The sequence below is a fragment of the Pelodiscus sinensis genome, chromosome 3 (assembly GCF_049634645.1).
Source record: "Pelodiscus sinensis isolate JC-2024 chromosome 3, ASM4963464v1, whole genome shotgun sequence".
NCBI classification, from domain to species: domain Eukaryota; kingdom Metazoa; phylum Chordata; order Testudines; family Trionychidae; genus Pelodiscus; species Pelodiscus sinensis.
In genome coordinates, this window is record NC_134713.1 from 198,523,489 (window position 1) to 198,542,919 (window position 19,431).

Sequence of the window (19,431 nt, forward strand, 5' to 3'; positions counted from 1 at the left end):
AGACTCCCGTTTCTAGCTGTGACTAAGGCGAGCTCGGCAAGCCCCATCTCCAACAGCGAGGCTGAAATCTGGCTGGGGCTCTCAACAGGATCTACGCTGTCTGTAGGGCCAGCTGCTTGAGGGGTAATGCCTTGTGGGGCACCTTTCCCTAGGCAGGCTCGGAAGCAGGCAGCAGATGCGGAGAGGTGCAATAGGCAGCCAGAGCCCACTGGAGAAAGGGCTGGATCGGAGACTGTAGCCAGACAGACCCCCCCCCCCCCCCCATATCATCCATCTTATTTGCCTCTCTGAGGTTCCTGAAGCATACAGGGCAGAGAAGGAGCAATAAAATCAGCATAGTCTATGCTGGCTCATCTGATCCTGAGAAGCGGAAAACATAGATATGAGGAGAGAGCGATTAAGGCAATAAGCTGGCCTCGAGGCTGCGAGAAGTACCTGGCTGGCACCCATGTTGATACGAACACAGTCCCTGGGAGAGGAATTTCCCACTGAGAAAAGAATGCCCAGTACTTCCAATTTAGTTATCTCTCTTACAAGTGTAAATTAAGTTCACAACTCCCTTGTAAGAACTGGTCTCACAAAAGGCAGACCAGCACTATTTGGCATCACAGATAAGAAAGAGAAATACGTGACCCCATGGGTATAAAGATGGGTCCAGCACACACTCACTTTGAGTGTCAATCTACCCTCTACCTGCTGGTCGGGTTATGTGTTTGACCCTCCGAGGTTCTATGGGGACGCCCACCTCGTATTTTCGTCTTTCCTAGGAATTGAGGGACCGGCCCTGGCCTGACACGCTGGAATTGAGAGGCACAGAAGGGGGTAAAAATTGTACCTGGATGTGGTCCTCTGTCTTAAGTGTACACATAGAAAGATTAAGCTGTTACTTGGTACCATTATTTCTATTTCTCTATCTTTATCTTCTTTGTAACCATTTTTAAGATCTATACAGTATTTGCTAGCAGTTAAGAAAGAGAGCAATAGCCATTGTAACCATATGATTTATAAGCTTCCTTAATAAACCTGTAACTGTTTAAGTTTTAACTTGACTCCTTCAGGTGCTGTAACAGAACCAAGCACAATTTAAAAGAACTTCAGCTGGTCTTAAGGGACAGATATAGGGAGAGCTTGGGCGTTTGGATTTGTGTCACTCCCAGGTGGCAGATCAGTTGGGGCACTTCTCAGCCTCCCCCAGGCTGCCCGCTGCGAAGGAATCACGGATTCTAGCAGCTAAAATCTGAAGTGTAATAAGCTCTCCCTGTAAACTTATTGGGGCACCCGTCAACCTCCTCCAGGTTGCCCACTGCAAGGGACCACGGTCTCAGCAGCTGAAGTCTCGGGTGTATAGTATACACACACACACCACTCACTGCCCTGACCGTCGGTTGGCAGAATTGGGGTGCTCGTCAACCTCCTCCAGGTTGCCCGCTGCAAGGGACCCCGGTCTCAGCAGTTGAAGTCTCGGGTGTATAGCACACACACACACCACTCACTGCCCTGACCGTCGGCTGACAGAGACCCAGCCTACCAGTGGAACATCCTCCACATGCAGGAAGTCAGAGGGATGCAGTGTGGGGCGGCTCCAGTGATGAGGCCATGGAAGTAGCTGGAGAGAGGAGATTGGGTGGGTGGGGTTGGGAGTGGGAAACCTGAAGGGGAGAGAGGGGAGAAGGCACCAGAAAAGAGACCCCACAGAATCCTAGAACTGGAAGGGCTCTCGAGAGACATCGAGTCCAGTCCCCTGCTCTCACGGCAGGACCCAGCACCGTCTACACCACCCTGACAGGTGTCTGTCCAACCTGTTCCTAAAAGCAGGTTAGATGAGCAGGTAAGCATCTTTGCTTCAGGGTTTATGCAGAGAGAAAATCCAAGCCCCCAAAGTTCTCCATCCCTTCTGACACAGCTTAGATGTTGCTCATTTATTTCAGGGTGATTTTTTGGGGGTGGACCATGTGATTGCAAAGCACAACACTGTGCTGACTTCGTTGAACGTCGTTGGCTTGACACTTCTGATATGCATGCAGCACATGCCCAGTGTATATCAGGCAGGGCAGTGGACTGCGCAGACATGGAATCCAAAAGCACATCATGTCACACCAAACTGGGGAAGGCCTTAGCTCTTTCCAGCCTGCTGCCGTGTGACATGGGGTGCTGGTGTGAGTGAAGCAAAGAATGGTCACAGCCGGTGCTTCCGAAAGCTGAAAACACGGTGACTCGGCGGCACCAGGAACAAGCACCCCCCAAAACGCGCTTTGGTCCACAAAGAAAACGTAAAATTGCCTCAGTCTGTGACTCTGGTAATAGGAAAAGAACCACACGTCCCAATGCAGCCCGGCTCTGGCTGGACCCAGTACCCTCTGGGCTTCATTCCTGAGCTCACCAGCATGTGGGGTTCTGGAATTGATGCAGGGTCTCTGATGGGCAGCTGCCTGGCCAGCCTTGTCACTAAACTGTTGTTTTCACAGGGGTGATTAATGACTGTGGAGAGACACACACACTGTCAAGCAGCTCTCTTGTCCCACAATGTACTTCCTGCAGTAATTCTGCTGCACAAAGTCCGGTGAACCTGTGCCCTGGGTTTGTGACCCAGAAACAGCGAGGATATTCCACAGGTTCTGTTCAACTCAGCACCTAATGACTGGGTGGGTCTCACAACCACACACCATGAATATTGGCCTGCAGTTTATAACCACTCCACGGGCTTCCTTTTGGGCCTTTCTAGTAGCTGTACCAGCCAGTGAGTGCAATGGCAGAGATAGTCACACATGCAGCAACTATTGCATTTTGAGTAAGTAAACACGAATACTTTCACAAGAAATCCAGCTGTAAGCATTCGGCGCATGCGCTCAGGGACCATAACACGCCATGTAAGCTTCTATCACCAAGTGAGATGAATTTCAAGTGTGAACTGCTTCTGAGCATTCTACAAAGACCTCGCCAGTGAAGACATTGGCAAACAATTGTGAATAACCAATATATTTGATCACAGACAGAAAAAGACATGACACTCTTTGAGCAAATTACTCATTATAAGTTATTTACCCGGCTCTGGGTGATACTTGTTTTCACTGTACTTGAGGTATCTTGTGTTATGGCAATAGGCAGCACAGATGTTACCTGTAACCATCTCAGGCTTCCCACAGCCCAGCTGTTGCCTTTCCAGGACGTGTCCCTCTCCCTGCTGACTGGGGTATTCCAAGCTGCCCCGCACACCCGCTTGCTTCCTTTTCACTCTGGCTGCCCACAGAGGGATGTTGCTGTATCTTTTTGGTGGGCACCTGTGTGATCATTCAGAGTCAGTGGGCAGCAGCCATGAACTCTCTTGTTTTGTCTGTCAGGGACAGAGCCTGACTGGGAGGAAGGCGCTGAAGTGAGCCCAGCAAATGTGGTTCCCTGCAGACAGCAGCTCCCAAGTGCAAACACCTGTGCCCCAGCACTGACTTACAGTGCCGCTGTGCACGGGCACTGTCAGGGCCACCGCTCCTTCCAAGTCAGCTACCCCCTCGGCAGAGTGAAAAGCCAGGGGCGGCCTATGAACCTAGGCCGAGTCAGTGGTCACCTAGGGTGCCGCCGGCCCGGGCGCCCAATGATTATGTCACGGCCATTCACAGCTGTGCAGGCGGGGGTGCCGATCGCGCCTTCCACCTGGGGCGCCAGCTGCCACAGCCGGCCTCGGGCCGCTCCTGTGAAAAGCATTACCGAGTGTGACGTAGTGTGGGTACCTTGCTGGTTGCTATGCTGGGCAGTGGGTTGGGAGTGACCTCCACTGGCTGCTGTCTGCAGCACGGCCCAGCAGGGCAGGGGATGAGTCATTATGCAAGGGGGCTCCGAACCTGTCTGACCAGTTATCTCCCAGGGAGCAGAACAATGGGAAGAAGGGGAGTGGAGCCCTGGCTGGGGGCAGGGCTGGAAGTGAGGGAGTTAGGTTTCTGGCTGGTATCATGGAGGAAGCAGCCTAGGCAACGGGCTGGGATTTAGGGGCCCAGGCTCCCCCATCTCAAGGGGGGCTGAGGCATCCTAGGCCTGCCCTGTAACCAGATTCCATCTGTGCTGTGCTGTATCCTGGAGAAGCAATAAACTCCCTCTGTTCTACTGGCTGGTGGAGTCTGTCCGTGCCATTACGGGGGTGCAGGAGACGGGAAAACCCCAACGCGCCATTACAATGACCTCCTGAGGTCTCTGCCAGCTCTATGGTTCTATGATTCTGTGGTTAACACACTACAGAGCTAATTTCCACTGCCTTTGACACTCAAGTTTTCATATGAAAAGCCATGAATGGGACATATCCAGCCTACTTAATTAGCTTCATTAACATGGGTCCTACAATTGACAGCTTTTGCTGTTATATCTACCTTGGATTCTGTTATTTCCACTCCAATTCACCTGATGAGGGGGGTTTTACCCACAAAAGCTCATGATCCTGTATATTTTTGTTAGTCTCTAAAGTACCACAGGGTTCTTCGCCGTTTTTAAAGTTACAGACTATCACGAATACACCTCTGAGACTAGTTCAGTAAAGTTTACCTTAGTCCATACAGTGTGTCCAAGATCTTACAGGACGTCATCAGTGTGTCACGGTGCCATCTCTTGGTCCAGGGAGATCTGGTCAAGACATAGGACCCAGGAAACTCCAGCTCTGCCGCTAACCTGGGATGTGAACTTGGGAAAGTCACTTCCCATCTGCCTTCTCCTGTTGGAGGCAAAGGAGGAGCAAGGAAAGAGTTAAAATGGACGTTGTTCCCTTTCTCACCTGTTAACCATGTTATTTGGCTCCATAAACTGTTTGAATGTTGTCTGTTAAGCCCCAGCCCTTCCCTGAGTGAGTGCAGAAGAGTGTCTGAGGTGGACACGAGAGGCGGGAAAACTCCTAGGTAAACAGCAGGAGTAAACAACAGTGCAGGCGGCCCCCGCAGGGAGTGCACATGCCCCGAGAGGCCCAGGAGCTGCAGTGCGGATCCTTAAAGGAGAGAGGGACGCAGCCACAGGGGGTTGACCATCAAGTGGAGCCTCCCGGAGAACGCCCTCTGCTCAGATTGCCTGGCCAGCGGACCAGCTCAGGATCAACACGGGAAGATCGGATACCATGAACTGCCTTCTGCTCGCCTCATCATCCTGCCTGGGACTGTAGTGCGGTTGAGTGTAGGAATGAGACCCCCTCCCTCCCCAGTTTGAACTGAATAAACAAACTCCTATGAGGTGGTCCCCTCTCCTTCGCCGTCAAAGCAGTTGCAATGCACGTTCCCTTGCAACATCTCCTACCAGCTCATTTTGTTTAGGCCACTGCACAGCCCTCCAGTCACTACAAGTGGAGGCCGCCTCAGCCCAAGGACCTCCAGCTGAGGTCTTCTGAGTCATCCATTTCTGAGTTGTTCTATTAAAACAGTAACACGAGCAGGTGTAAGGAAAACCTAAGGGCCTGAACCAAAGTCCAATTAAGTCAATGAGGAAATTCCTACAGACTGCAATGGACGTTGACTCACGCTCTGACAGAGTCTAAGGGGTTTTAAGATTATTCCGTTCTCAAGTTATACATCCACCATCTGTTCCATTCGGGCCAGGACAGTCCCTTGTTAAGCCCTTTTGTTGGCATAGTAGGATTTTGCCCCTTGCTGACGTGATCACTTTGCAAAAGCCAACAGGACAAACGCCCACTTCTGTCACAAAGTGGGCTGTGGTGTGGAGAGCAGTGCCTGGGTACGAGCAGCAATGCTTACGTCTGCTGTGAGCAGGGAGGAGCGCTTGGGCTAGCCCTGTGGTCACCCTTCCAGTGTGTACAACAGCTAGCCTAAAAGCTTTAAAGCGCCAGGGAAAAGAAACGTCAGTGTGTTGAAATCAATGAGACTCCTTCCACTGACTGAAATGTACGTTGGATCGGACCCATTTGTGGGCCAGCGAAGATGATCCCTTGCTCTTACAAATGGCAAAGGGGCTCCAGGATTCAGGACTGGCTGCCCTGGGGGCCAGTCCTGCTCCAGAGCAGATGGAAAAGTGCAATCCCATGCTTAGAACGTTGTATTTTAGGAATCTGCGCTGAAAGGGGAGATGTCCCTTGCGCCTTCCTAGGGTGTTGTTGTAATGAATTTGGCAGCTATTGTGTGTGGCTGGGAACTTCCCAGCCATATCTTTCCTGGCTGTATTTTCCTTTTTCTTCTCCTTCTTTTTTGCTTTAATGAGAGTTTCTCTAATTGACTTGATGATTTCTGTTTAATTAGCACATTTTGGAGGAGTGATCAAAAATAATAAAATAAGGTAATTGGACAAGCACACTGCAATGGAAGAATAGCTCTGTTGCGGAGGTAATTGAAGCGGACAGGTTTTCAGCTACTTTGCGGCTGTTCACAGTTGGAGATCCACAGCCCAGTTCTGCCTTGTGCCCCAGACCTTCCAAGCACTCCCACAGACACAGCTCTGACAGTCTTTGCAATTAGCTCTAATGAGCTGGAAGCTAGCACAAATGATAACTGAGCTTGCAGCTAGCTAGTTTTCCCACTAACTATATTGCAAGAGCTTCATGGCCTGATCCAAAGCCCACAAAAGTCCCTGGAGTGTGCACAGGCTTTAGAGAGCTTGGGATCCAGCCCCCTGTAACTGTTGGTTGCAGGAGGAAGGAGATGCAGGCTGTTTTTAAAAGACAGGGGAGAATGGAATCTCTTCTGGCAATCTGGGACGTCATGTTTGTAACGTAGTGGCTAACACTGACTCTGGGATGGGAAAGGTACTGCTGAATTTGAATCTTGCTCCTCCATAGTAAGGATGTTAAAATGCAATTATCTGGCTAATCGTATAGTCAATACAATTTGTATTGATTATACGATTAGTCGATAAGTGCCGCTGTGCAGAGCCATAGAGGGGTAGCTGCAAGAGCTAACTCCAGCCGAAAATGAGCAGTCCTAGCTCATGGTGGCTCTGAAGCCACCCGCGCTGCAGCTCTGCTGCGCTTTTACTACATTTAAAATGCAGAGGTGCAGCTATCAGCGCTAGCCAGGACTGCTCGGTCCTAGCTCGCGCTGAGTCCAGCAGCCCCTGTTTGCGACGGACAGCCCTGTCGAATAGGCACTAACATCCCTATCCATAAGCCTGGAGCCCAGATTGCTGTAAGACTAGCCGAGTAGCTCTGCATTGGGTTCTAGCAAAATAGCCAAGTGACAGAAACACAAGATTAAATTTAGGGATATGGGACGTGAGGCTGGGAGCTACAGCACTAAAAGCACAAGGTTCTCCTGGCTGCAGCCACACAGCTGTGCCTGAGAACACCCGCCAGGTCAGGCCCTGCAGTGGGGGGATGTCTAAACTGAGATGCCAGATGTGCACCTACCTTAGTGGAGCTTCATGTGGGTCTGGGCTGCATTTCTCTTGTTTATGAGAAGGTCATGTGAAATAATCTCAGAACTCTTCCTAAAGTCACGATGTAGCACATCTAGCACAGCCCCCCAGCCACAAGGCTTATTAGCCCATCGAAGAAGGATCTTAGGTTGATTTGACATAATTTTGTCCATGTTGATTGTTACTTATTACCTTCTTTTCTTTTGTGTGCTGACAAATTGATTGATTTGCTCCATTATTTTTCCAGGTACTGGAGTTAAGATGATTGATCTATAATTCCCTAGATTGTCCTTAGACCCTTTTTCACAGATAGGCACTATATTTGCCTTTTCCAGTCCTTTGGTATCTCTCTCATCCTCCGCGAGTTCTCAAAGATAATCCCAAATGGCTCAGAGATCTCTTTAGCCAGTTCCTTAAATATTCTAGGAGGTATTTCCTCAGATCCTGCTGAATTGTCTAGGTAATTGTTAACATGTTCTTTTTCTCTTCAAGCTTCAAATCCTACATCATTTGCACTGATGTTCCCTAGCTTAGTCGTCTGATCACTGCTAACCTCTGTGTACAATTGAAACGAAAAAGGCATTTAAAAGTTCAGCCATTGCTGCGTTTTCCTGCAAAACTTTTGCACAAACTTACCTTTATGTACAGAGAGCAATGTTATTGACTTACAGTGCTGGACCACATTGTCACTCTGTTGGATTTCATCCAGATCCCCCTGTGATTACAAAGAATTGTTAGCAACAGCTGCAGGGTGAGAGAGGCACCGATTTCTTATTTTTCGGCTTCTTACTAAACAAATAGCATTGGTTGGGTCCTTTGTTTTCTTTTAGGTGTGGTGTCTGGATGTTCATTTGTTTGTCCTGTTTTTCACTAGGAATTAATTAGGAGATCTACTCAGGACTGCTGTGACAGCTGTCTTGTTACTCCACTTCTCAGCAGTTTGATTAATCTGTGACACTCCAGATGTAAAAGTCCTGTGTATCAACACATGTTTGCTTTTAAAGTCCATTTAAATCATGACTGCTCTTCTGTTTTTAATCAGACGTCTTAAGAAAAAACTCTAGTATCAGGAATTAGCAGGGCTGTCTAGTGGGCATGCTGAATAGGAGGGGGAATAACTGGCTGATGCAGAATTAGGACTCCCACTAGATTGTTATCGAGACCAATTTAATGTGTTTACAGCTCCCATTGATTATGAGACAGATGTGTCTTTGCATCATGGGAATGGACGTTAAGTGGAAGCAGTGTACAAGGCTTGCAAAGCAATGTGGAGTGAAGCCTGTTTGCCATGCACTTAGTATCACCTGTTTCATCTTCTGTAATAGCTGAAATTAAATCGCCCCCCATAGACTGTGGTGGGAGCAGAGCTGGGCCAATGCATCTGACTTCTGAAAACTCCACCCTGGCTCTTCTGTGTCGTCTTGTCTCTCTGGCCTCCAGAACCAGTTGTCTGCCATGAGGAACAGAGCTCGCAACGGTGGCACAGGGCATTCAAGGAGGGAGTTTTGCCGTCATAAAGAGATGGGAGCTGAGCTTCCCCTTGCTGTTTGGGGCTAGTTCGTGGTGCTGTGCATGGCATGGCCGGTCAGTTCCAAGCTGTGATCTCAGCATGGCATGCCACAGCAGCATAACAACCAGGACACGACCTGCTGCTTGGTAGCACAGGAGGAAGAATTTTATCACACAGCTAGAGGACACAGGCTTGTTAATGGTCTCTCTGCTGCTCTCAGCCCTGCACGCTTTACACGCTCGCGTGCCCCCGGCACACACCTGGCTGGCCACAGCCTTTTACTTAACCAGAAGCTACAGGCCACAGCCTGGGCTGAATCACCGCAGTAGAACGCTGCTTCACTAGTGAAACTTGCCCTGGGGTCAGCTTACCCCTTGGCAGGAGAGTGTGGCTCGGGACAGGTCCCGTGGATGACCCTGGATTCTCCCTCAGTTCTCTGGCAGTGTCACAGAGTAGAGCAGGGGGTTGGGGAGAGGTGAGGCAAGAGGCAATTCTGCCAAATTGAATAAAATGAAAAATCATAGAACAGGTTCTCCTCCGCTGCTGAAATCCCCCTCCCGTCAAGAGAAGTAGTGGGCCTGCCCGCCCTGCTGACCGCTCGCCAGCAGTCCCCTTGGCCAGTCACGCAGGCAGCACCTCCATTACCAGGAGTGTCTCCAGTACCCTCGCCACGTACCCTCGCCGTGTACCCTCGCCACGTACCCTCACCGCGTACCCTCGCCGCGTACCCTCGCCGCGTACCGACAGGCTGGCCGTGGTGGCGAGGCGCCCTAGATCAGAGTTTCTTACACTTTTTAAAACCAAGGAACACAACCAATCATTGTTTATGAGGAACACCAAGGGGTGAGCTCAGTGGCTCTCACGGGGCGCTGGGCGGTTTGGGGATCACGCCCCAGGGAGCACCAAAATGGCACCGGAGACAGAGCCTGGCAGCCCTCCAGGCAGAGGCAGCTCTTTGGGGGGCTGCTGTGGGCATTGCCCCTGGCTGTGGGACGCACGGTGGGTTTGTGCTGCCCAGGGCAGGAGGAGCTGGGCTGTTGCAGGCCAGGGAATGCAGCTTGGGGTGTGGCTGCCCTGGCCTGAAGTAAGGATGTTAAGGACCAGTCCAGCTGACTCGTCGATCCCCCCCTTGCTGCCTCTATCAGATAGAGGTAGCAAAAGGGGGGGGAGGAGGTACTTCAAAGCGGCAGCACCGCCAGCGTCCGGGATCAGCAGGGGACTCTGAGTCCCGCGCTGACCCCCGGCTCCAGGCAGGTGCTGCCACTTTGAAATGCACAAGAACCCCTGTTGGGGGCCCTTGTACAGTTCAAAGCTGGCCTGTGTGCAGCCCGGAGTCAGCGGGACTTCCCCCCGGCCTGCGCTGCGTGCGGAGTTCTGCATGCCTCCTTGGGAATGTACAAGTGCCCCGCGGGGCCCAGCGGGGTGGGGCGGGGGCTCCTGTACATCTCAGAGGAGGAACATGGAAGTGCCATGGAAATTCCATCCACTACTCGACTAGTCAATTCACTGCTAGTTAACATCTTTAGCCCCAAGTGGTTCCACCCTGAGCAGGGTTTGCAGTTGGTTCAGTGGCTCGCAGCCCCACTGCCCCCATGCACTGTGCTCCAGTGGCCCTGGACTGGCTCTCCTGGGGCTGGGCTGGGTGTCCCGCTGCCCTGCAGACTAGTGGACTGCCCCATAAGTCTATGCTTATCGGGTAGTGTGACGTAGTGGGGGTACTTGCTGGGCTGTGGTGACCCCTGCTGTCTGGAGCAAGACCCAGCAGGGAAAATCTCGCTAGGCAGAGATAAGGCCAAACTTGTCGAACCAGTGGCCAGACACCCCCCATGGAGAGGAACAAAGGAAGGTGAATGCTGCCCTGGACTGGGGGGCAGGGCTGCAAGGGAATTTAGTTGTTACTGTGGGAGAGCATGGAGGAGACAGCCTAGGGAGAGGAGCTGGAGTTTAGGGGCCCAGTCTCCCCCCAACTCAAGGGGGCCTGAGGCATCCTAGCCCAGTTCTGTGACCAGACTACATCTGTGCTATGCTGTATCCTGGAGAGGCAATAAACTTCCTCTATTCCACCGGCTGGTGCAGTCTGTTTGTGCCATCTCGGGGTGCAGGAGACGGGGAACCCCCAACACGCCGTCACAGGTAGTCAAGTCACTACTCAGCTAGTTGCTTCCCCCCTTTCTGTCTCTATCAGGAGCAGGAGCTGGCGCTGGGGGGAGCCAATTTAAAAGCTGGTTCCCTCGTCTCCACGGCGGGGCAGGAAAGAGGCGCAGTGGGGGACTGGGCTGAGCCGGGAATCAGCTGATTCTTGGCTTGCCCAGGTCCCAGATGCTGCACCTCTGCTTTTCAATGGAGTAAGAGCCAGGGTCTCTTACTCCATTGGAAAGGCGGAGCGCAGTGGCGTTAGGCCCCGGCAGCAGCTCTGCACTGATGGAGCAGTGGCTGGAAGTGCCATCACGTACTCCACTGGCGGACTGAACACCATTCAACATCCCTACTGCAGACCCCACGCAGGGGCGGGGCGGTGGCCCAGCAGTAGGAATGAGGGGCCCAATGCACGGTCCCCAACTGGAGGGCAGCCGGTGAGCCCAGAGGCTCCGGGTGGTGCATCCCGCCGGAGAATCACAACGTCCTTTGCCAAGGCAGCGCGGAAACGGCCGGGCCGTCCAGAGCTCAGGGAGCTGGACCCCGCTGGGCGCTCCTCTGGTGGGCGCAGATCTCAGGCTGGCCCTGCGCTGCGGGCCAAGCCACTGCCAGGGGTGCCCCGGGCGGCCCGCGCCGCGAGGGGAGGGGATCGCTGTGGCTGCCAGGCAGGTAGGAGCAGGCGGGGGTGGCCAAGGGCTCTGGAACCGGGCGCCCAGTGATGCCTGGGCCTGCCCCGGGTCCCGGGCCCGCAGACAGCAGCGGCCGAGGGCGGGGGCAGCCTTGGGAGGGGCGTGCAAGAAAAGTAGAGCGAGGAGCGATGTTTGATGTTCTGCTCTTTAAGGGATTAATAATCTTTTGGCGTCGGGGAATCGCCTGGAAATCTTCCCTGGAAAATAATGAGCAGAGAAACATTTACTGATTAGTCTAATCCCGGATCACCCCCCCGATGAGCACATATCAAGAGATCCTTTAACTGATTTATTGGCAAACGGCTCAGTCCAGACCCCAGATTGCTGCGCTGCCGCAAGGGCGCAGAGCGCACGGTGGGCGCGCAGAGGGCGGGAGGCAGGTGTGCGCAGCGCGGCCTGTGCGATCGGCTAGGGGCAGATTTAAGGCTTCGTCGTCCCCAGCCGCCCGTAAACTGCCGCGTTAAACGGAGCCCGGGGTGGCGTCCAGCGCTAGGGGCCGTGCCCCACTGGCTGCGGGCGGGGCCGGCAGCAGGGAAAGTCTCCGAGTCCAAGCGAGCTGGGAAAGTGACTGGCGGGGGCGAGCCCCGGGGTAGGCCCTAGCGCTGAACCGCGGCTGGGTCCGCAGCCAGCAGCGCCACGAGTGCGCTGGGGTCCTCGGGCAAGTCACCGCTAAGGGCTCCTGCCGCCGCCCTCCTGCGTCTGGCCAGCCTGTTAGAGACGCGCCCGGGGCCGCTGCACCGGAGTTTTCAACCCAAGAAGCGGAGCCGCACAGGCTGCAGGAGGCCGCAGGAGGCCTGCGAGCTCCGCGCCCTGCCCAAAGCAGGACCGACCCCTCTTTGCCTGCCTGAGCCGGCAAAGCAGTTCATGAAACGAGCGTCGCTCCGGCTGGGGGCAAGCAGCCTCCCCGGGAGGAAACGCTTCCTTCCCTCGCGTCAAACCGGAGTCACTCCTGTTTCAGCCGGACGCCCGCCTCCCTTTCGGCCGAGAAGCTCTCCTGGGCGCCAGGCGCAAGGCCGGCGAGGCCGAGCAAGTCCAATCCCGCTTCCCCCGAACGAAAGTTATTGTTTGGCTAATCCCGGCCGGGAACAGCTTGCGGAGGCAGATTTGGGTCTTTCCTTAATAACGCGAGTTAATGCGCAGCCCCGTGTAATTATCTTTAGCAGGAGCCCCGTGGTTAATCTGCAGGGCTGGCGGCAAAGGACCAAATCCAAGCGCGAGCTCTGCTTTGGCGCGCCCGCGGGCAGCTCTTTGGAAACCCCGCCAGGGGTGCCAGGGGCCCGAGCCCCCTTTCGGAGCGCGGCTCCGGGCAGACACTGGCTTCGGGCGAGGCGGGGAACGCTGCTCGGAACCGGGAGCCGCGGCCGGGCCAGTGCAGCTGGCGGGAGCCGGCTCAGGCAGGGCTTTCCAAAGCCCAGCCAAAGAGGTTTCTTCTGGCCCGGGGCTAGCCGCCCGCTGCCAGGGACCCGCTCTTCCACTGCCTCGCCCCGGGCGGGTCGCTGCCCCCAGCTGCACCTCGCCCTAGAAACCCCAGCCCGCGGCCCATCCACTGCCCGGCTCCGCGGCCAGGGACGGGACTGAACTGTGGCTGCGCTAAACTGAGCCCCGCGCCCAGGCCAGAGTCCCGCCGGCTTGGCGCTTTGGCTGGGCTGAGGCACCCGGGCCCGAGCGAGCTCCGCACAGCCGCTGCCTGCCAGGCAGCCCGTAGGTGTGGGACTGACAGACGGGCTGCAGCCAGAGCAGCCTCGGGGAGGCACAACATCCCCGGCCAGTGCTCGGCGCGCCCAGGGCGCACGGGCTGGGGTGCGCTGCGCGGAGCAGCGCCCGGGACAGTGGCTGGACGCCGCAACGTGCTCCCTGGAGAAGCGGCGGGGCGGGGTACAGGGGTGGGCTGGGGTCCTCGGGCAATTAATCCCCTGGGATTGGGAGCGGTCCCGCCCCCGCCCCCTCCGCGACCCCCCTGCCCGGAGCTGATTGGAGCCGGGCCGCGGGATAAAAGGCTCCGGGCGGCTCTGCCCCCGGCCATCCTGGGGCGCGGAGACAGCATGACGGGCCGGGAGGAGCCCGCCGAGGGCCGAGCCAAGGGCAAAGCCCTGGTGCCCAGCGCCGCCAGCGAGAAGGCGGCCCGGCTGGGCACCCCGGCCCTGCGCTCCAAGGGCTTCGCCATCACCGACCTGCTGGGGCTGGAGGCAGAGCTGCAGCCGCCGGCAGCCCCCGTGGCCGGCGCGGGATGCGAGGGCGCCGGGCCCGGACGTGGCGGGGTGGCTCTCAGTGGCGGCTCCCTGCCCCTGGGCTTGGGTTTCCTGTGCGGCTTCGGGGCGCCGCCCCCCGCCGGAACCCCCTGCCTGCTGCCGGCGCACGTCCCCTTCCTGCAGCCCCGGGCCGAGCTACCCCGGCACCCCGGGCCGCCCGCCGGCGGGCGCCAGGAGAACGTCTCGGGTAAGGACCCTGCGCTGGCCCACAGCCCCAGGGGCGCGCCCTGCCCCGGGCTCCCTCCCTCCCCCCAGGCGCGCCCTGCCCCGTCTCGCCCCCCCCAGCCGCGCCCTGCCCCGTCTCGCCCCCCCTCAGCCGCGCTCTGCCCTGGGCTCCGCCCCCCAAGCCGCACCTTGTTCCCCCCCGCCGCGCCCTGACCTGGGTTCCCCCCCAGCCGCGCCCGGTCCTTGTCCGCGCCCCGGGGCACCCCCAGAGCCTCTCCCGCCCCGTCGCTGTTTCCCTCGCGGAGCCTGGCCGAGGGCTCCCCGCCCGCGCTGTCCGCCCAGCCGGTGCTGAACCGCCCGCCGGGAGAGGCTGCGCCCGGGCCCTTCCTCGGGGCTGCGCTGCCCGGGCCCCTGGCGCTCACCGGCCTTTCCCTCCTCTGGCGCAGACGAGGGCAGCCTGTCGGGGGACAAGGAGCCGAAGACGCCGAGCGCTCAGCCCAAGCGGAAGAAGCGCCGGCACAGGTACCGCGCCGGGGCAGCGGGAGGCCGGGGAGCCCCGGAGCGTGGCCTGCCCGCTGGCCGCACTGCAGCCCCGGCTGCGCCGGGTGGCCCAGGTGCGGGTGAAGTAGCGCTCCTCGGCTAGCCCGAGCGCTCCTAGAACTAGCCGGGCTGGAGCTGCAGGCGGCTGCCGGGGAGGCGGGGCTGGCAGCGACAGTGACGGGCTCTCTCCCCCAGGACAGTGTTTACTGCTCACCAGCTGGAGGAGCTGGAAAAGGCTTTCAACGAAGCCCACTACCCGGACGTGTACGCCAGGGAAATGCTGGCCATGAAGACGGAGCTGCCCGAGGACAGGATCCAGGTACTGCTGCCCCGCACAGCCCCGATGGCCAGGCCCGGCACAGCGCTGGGCAGGAAGGAGCCTGCTGCTCCCTGCGGCTGGCCCTGTGGGCTGGCTGCTCGCCTCTCCCTCCCGTGAAGCCCAGGCCAGGTCTCGGCAGGAGTGACCAGGCCAAAGCTTGCTGCCTGTCCTCTGTGGCCCAGCCATCCAACTGGCCACAGCTGGGCCCTGCGCCCTTCTGCACACAGGGGCTGTGTCTAGACTGGCCAGTTTTTCTGGAAAATCAGCCGCTTTTCCGGAAAAACTTGCCAGCTGTCTACACTGGCTGCTTGAATTTCTGCAAAAGCACTGACTTCCTACTGTCTGAAATCAGTGCTTCTTGCGGAAATACTATGCTGCTCCCGTTCAGGCAAAAGTCCTTTTGCGCAAAAGGGCCAGTGTAGACAGCTCAGATTTGTTTTGCGCAAAAAAGCCCCGATGGTGAAAATGGCGATCGGGGCTTTTTTGCGGAAAAGCGCATCTAGATTGGCACGGACGCTTTTCTGCAAAAAGTGCTTTTGAGGAAAAGTGTCCTGCCAATCTAGACGCTCTGTTCCGCAAATGCTTTTAACGGAAAACTTTTCAGTTGAAAGCATTTCCGGAGAATCATGCCAGTCTAGACGTAGCCAGGGATTTTGCCACTGACTTGCCTAAGAGCAGGAGAGTGGGGCAGGGCCAGGCAGTTCTAAGAGCCCCTTACAAGGAGCGCCCTTTGGGGCAGCAGACATAAGGTTTTGGGGAGCAGGGCCCACTTCCCAAGAGCCCTTGTTTACGCACAATGACTGGGGGAGGGGCATTCCCGGAAACGTGAAAGGTTCCCAGTGCACCCAGCACAGAGGAGATGGCCATGCAGGCGGCTGCCCTTACTTCCTGTTCACTGCCCCCTCTGGGCACACATCTGAGCCCAGATCCCCACCCCGGCCTAGCACTACAGAGCCTGATCAGTCATGGAGTGCGTGTTCTCTTTCTGTGTCTCTCTCAACACCTCCCCCTGCATCACACTCCCTTCGACACATCCCCCGGGCACCCTCTCTCTGGACACCGCCCTAATCTCTCTCTCTCTCTCTCTCTCACACACACACACACACACACACACACACACCCTGGACACTCCCTCTCTGGACACCGCCCTAATCTCTCTCTCTCTCACTCACACACACACACACACACACACACACACACCCTGGACACCCCCTCTCTGGACACTGCCCTAATCTCTCTCTCTCTCTCTCTCTCTCTCTCTCACACACACACACACACACACACACACACCCTGGACACCCCCTCTCTGGACACTGCCCTAATCTCTCTCTCTCTCTCTCTCTCTCTCTCTCTCTCTCACACACACACACACACACACACACACACACCCTGGACACTCCCTCTCTGAACACTGCCCTAATCTCTCTCTCTCTCTCTCTCTCACACACACACACACACACACACACACACACACACACACACACACACACACCCTGGACACCCCCTCTCTGGACACTGCCCTAATCTCTCTCTCTCTCACACACACACACATACACACACACACACACACACACACCCTGGACACTCCCTCTCTGAACACTGCCCTAATCTCTCACACACACACACACACACACACACACACACACACACACACACACACACACACTCTGGACACCCCCTCTCTGAACACTGCCCTAATCTCTCTCTCTCTCTCTCACACACACACACACACACACACACACACACCCTGGGCACCCTGGACATCCCCTCTCTGAACACTGCCCTAATCACACACACACACACACACACACACACACACACACACACACACACACACACCCTGGGCACATGCCTGCACTTGCCCCCCCTCCCTCCCCAGGTCTGGTTTCAGAACCGAAGAGCCAAGTGGAGGAAGCGTGAGAAGTGTTGGGGCAGGAGCAGCGTCATGGCAGAGTACGGGCTCTACGGGGCCATGGTGAGGCACTCCATCCCTCTGCCTGAGTCAATCATCAACTCGGCCAAGAGCGGCCTGGTGGGCTCCTGCGCTCCATGGCTGCTTGGTAAGACAGCACACAGCCCCGGGCGGGTCTGGCCTGCTGGGGGACCAGGGCCACTCCCTTTGGTACACATGCCGGTCTTTTCCTGGTGGGGGCGGGGTAAAGGCAATCACACACTCTTCCCTGGCAGTTTTCAGTGGGTGTGGAAGTGCTTTGAAAAGGACGCGCTACAGAGCTGTTTTGGGGGGTGGCCCGTCTGTTGCTGCGCAGTAACAATGGACGGTGCTTAGTGTGCGCTAGGATTTCAGCCCTGAGTCGGGGAAACACCCCTGCACAGATCTGATTGAAAGAAGTGCACATTAGAGTGCAGCACTGGCGTGAGTGCATTCGGAACGGGGGTTTAATCCGGTACGTTCTTGTAGCGTTTTAGAGCGGCAGGGAGGGAACAGAGCCCTAGCTTACCACATACTTACATGCAAATACTATAGACCGCAGGCCCAGAGAGCTCACAATCTACAATGAAACAGCAGGCGAGTGAGGGATCCAGCCCACTGAGGTCAGATGGATACTTTTTGCTGTCTTCGCTGGGCTTTGGATCTGTCCAAGGGAAAGGCTGGACAAACGAGGGGAGAAGAGGAGGAAAGGTCACAGCTGAGCCAGGTGTGACTGAATTAGCAGGCACAGCGCTCTCAGATGTCCCAAGCGGGTTTCAGCAGCACATTATCTATGCACACTCTTCTTCACTTTTGAAGGGATGCATAAGAAATCCATGGATGTGACAAGGAAGCCTGAGAGCGAGGAGAAGATGCCGGACAGCTGGAGATTGGAAGGTTCTGAGGAGGAATTACAAGTGAGGCCAGCAGAGCACCAGAGAAGCGCTGGTGACAAACTCAGCTCTCTGGACAACTCCGAGGATACCGCGATGGATCTCTCTAGCACAGCAAAGCAAGGGAACAGGAGTGCTTTGAGACAGTGTCTCAAAGGAGACCCCCAGACAGATGGGAAGAACAATGACTACTAAACTCAGGGAGCAAGGGCAGTGCGGGGCGCTAGGAAAACGAGACCCTGGAGCACTTTGGAAAGACAGGGCTATTTATGAGGTATTTTTCAAACAATTAACACAGCATTGTACATGAATCTGAGACCTGTTAAAACCGGATCTAGCCACGATCCCTTCCCCAGCCCTAACGTTACAGCTGTTAGCATGTAACAAACAGAGCTGAGGGGAAGGTTTGGTAATGTTGATGTGAAAATGTGACTGATTCTTGGGCCGCTCTAGTGATACATCGGGAGAACCTCCCTTTCATTCTGTAAGACAAGCAGCTGAAAGACACTTCTGCCAGCTAGCCAGGTGCATGAGCAAGCGTGGAGTTATTTCCTCTGGAACCTGACTGGGCAGGACATAACAGAACCCTTCTTTCAGAAGTTACATTCCAGCGTTTACTATGTGGAACTGGGCAAGCACCAAAGTGGCAATTCTGTGTTTAAAATATGCAACTGTTTGGCCTCGAGAAGAAGTGAAAGCTTTTCTTAAAGACTGGGGATTGGTTTTTCAGCTCTTGTAAGTTGACATCGTGCCATTGATTTCAGGAGAGCCAGGCCAGCTTGCCCCACTTGGAGCTGTGTATCAGTCAATACAGCCTTATAAGCCAATTACACGGTGTATCTGACTTAGACCTTGTCTCTGTGGCTACGTCTAGACTGGAATGATTTTCTGCAAATGCTTTTAACGGAAAAGTTTTCCATTAAAAGCATTTGCAGAAAAGAGCGTCTAGATTGGCACGGACGCTTTTCCGCAAAAGCACTCTTTGCGGAAAAGCGTCCATGCCAATCTAGACAAGCTTTTGCGCAAAACAAATCTGAGCTGTCTACACTGGCCCTTTTGCGCAAAAGGACTTTTGCCCGAATGGGAGCAGCATAGTATTTCCGCGAGAAGCACTGATTTCTTACATGAGATCGTCAGTGTTCTTGCGGAAATTCAAGCGGCCAGTGTAGACAGCTGGCAAGTTTTTCCTCAAAAAACTTGCCAATCTAGACACAGCCTGTATGTGTGTGTGAGGGGGTGAAGTGTGTGTGGGGGGATATTTTATGCAATAATTTTGTATGCTTTTGAATGTTCTTTGATATACTATGCATAAGAGAACTCACACCTTTGTGAAAATCAAGCCATAGTACCCCTAAGAAATGTTTATGCTATTTTGTGAATTGACATAGGAAACTATTTTGTAATGCTTAAATGTCCATAAAACAGTGTTAAATGTCCGATCTGTTTAAAAGCACTTTAGTTATTTGGATTTTCTGAATGTTGCTCTTCCTGTTTTGTCCTTTATTTATTACTAGAAGATTTACCCAGACTTGCTTGGATCCTTAACTCAATCAATTTTTGTTTTTTTTTAATAAAATGAAAATGTCCATGCTCCATTGAAATCATTGCTCTGGGGAGGGGCTGGGAGGAGGGGTTCAGCCTGCAGGCTGCCCCGGGGAGAGAGGACAGCCCCAGCCC

At 55.2% G+C, this 19,431-nt stretch overlaps 1 protein-coding gene and 1 long non-coding RNA gene across 2 annotated transcripts in view; one reads left to right on the forward strand and one right to left on the reverse strand.

Moving 5' to 3' along the window:
- Window positions 1-4,326: 4,326 nt before the first annotated feature.
- Window positions 4,327-19,431, reverse strand: part of LOC142828096 (uncharacterized) — a 60,371-nt gene continuing 45,266 nt past the window's right edge. The window contains exon 3 of the long non-coding RNA XR_012903082.1: window positions 4,327-4,690. This is a non-coding gene — a long non-coding RNA (uncharacterized LOC142828096). The remainder of the gene's footprint in view (window positions 4,691-19,431) is intronic.
- Window positions 13,601-19,270, forward strand: VSX1 (visual system homeobox 1). The gene is made up of 5 exons (XM_075923179.1): window positions 13,601-14,094; window positions 14,519-14,594; window positions 14,808-14,931; window positions 16,811-16,991; window positions 17,681-19,270. The coding sequence occupies exons 1-5, from the start codon at window positions 13,701-13,703 to the stop codon at window positions 17,947-17,949; spliced, it is 1,044 nt and encodes a 347-aa protein (XP_075779294.1). The 5' UTR covers window positions 13,601-13,700; the 3' UTR covers window positions 17,950-19,270.

Bases quoted from the DNA above. Each gene is read 5' to 3' on its own strand.
- VSX1 (XM_075923179.1), top strand. From the start codon at position 13,701: ATGACGGGCCGGGAGGAGCCCGCCGAGGGCCGAGCCAAGGGCAAAGCC. The intron at 14,095-14,518 runs GTAAGGACCCTG...CCTCTGGCGCAG, and splicing joins GCGCCAGGAGAACGTCTCGG to ACGAGGGCAGCCTGTCGGGG. The intron at 16,992-17,680 runs GTAAGACAGCAC...TCACTTTTGAAG, and splicing joins CTGCGCTCCATGGCTGCTTG to GGATGCATAAGAAATCCATG.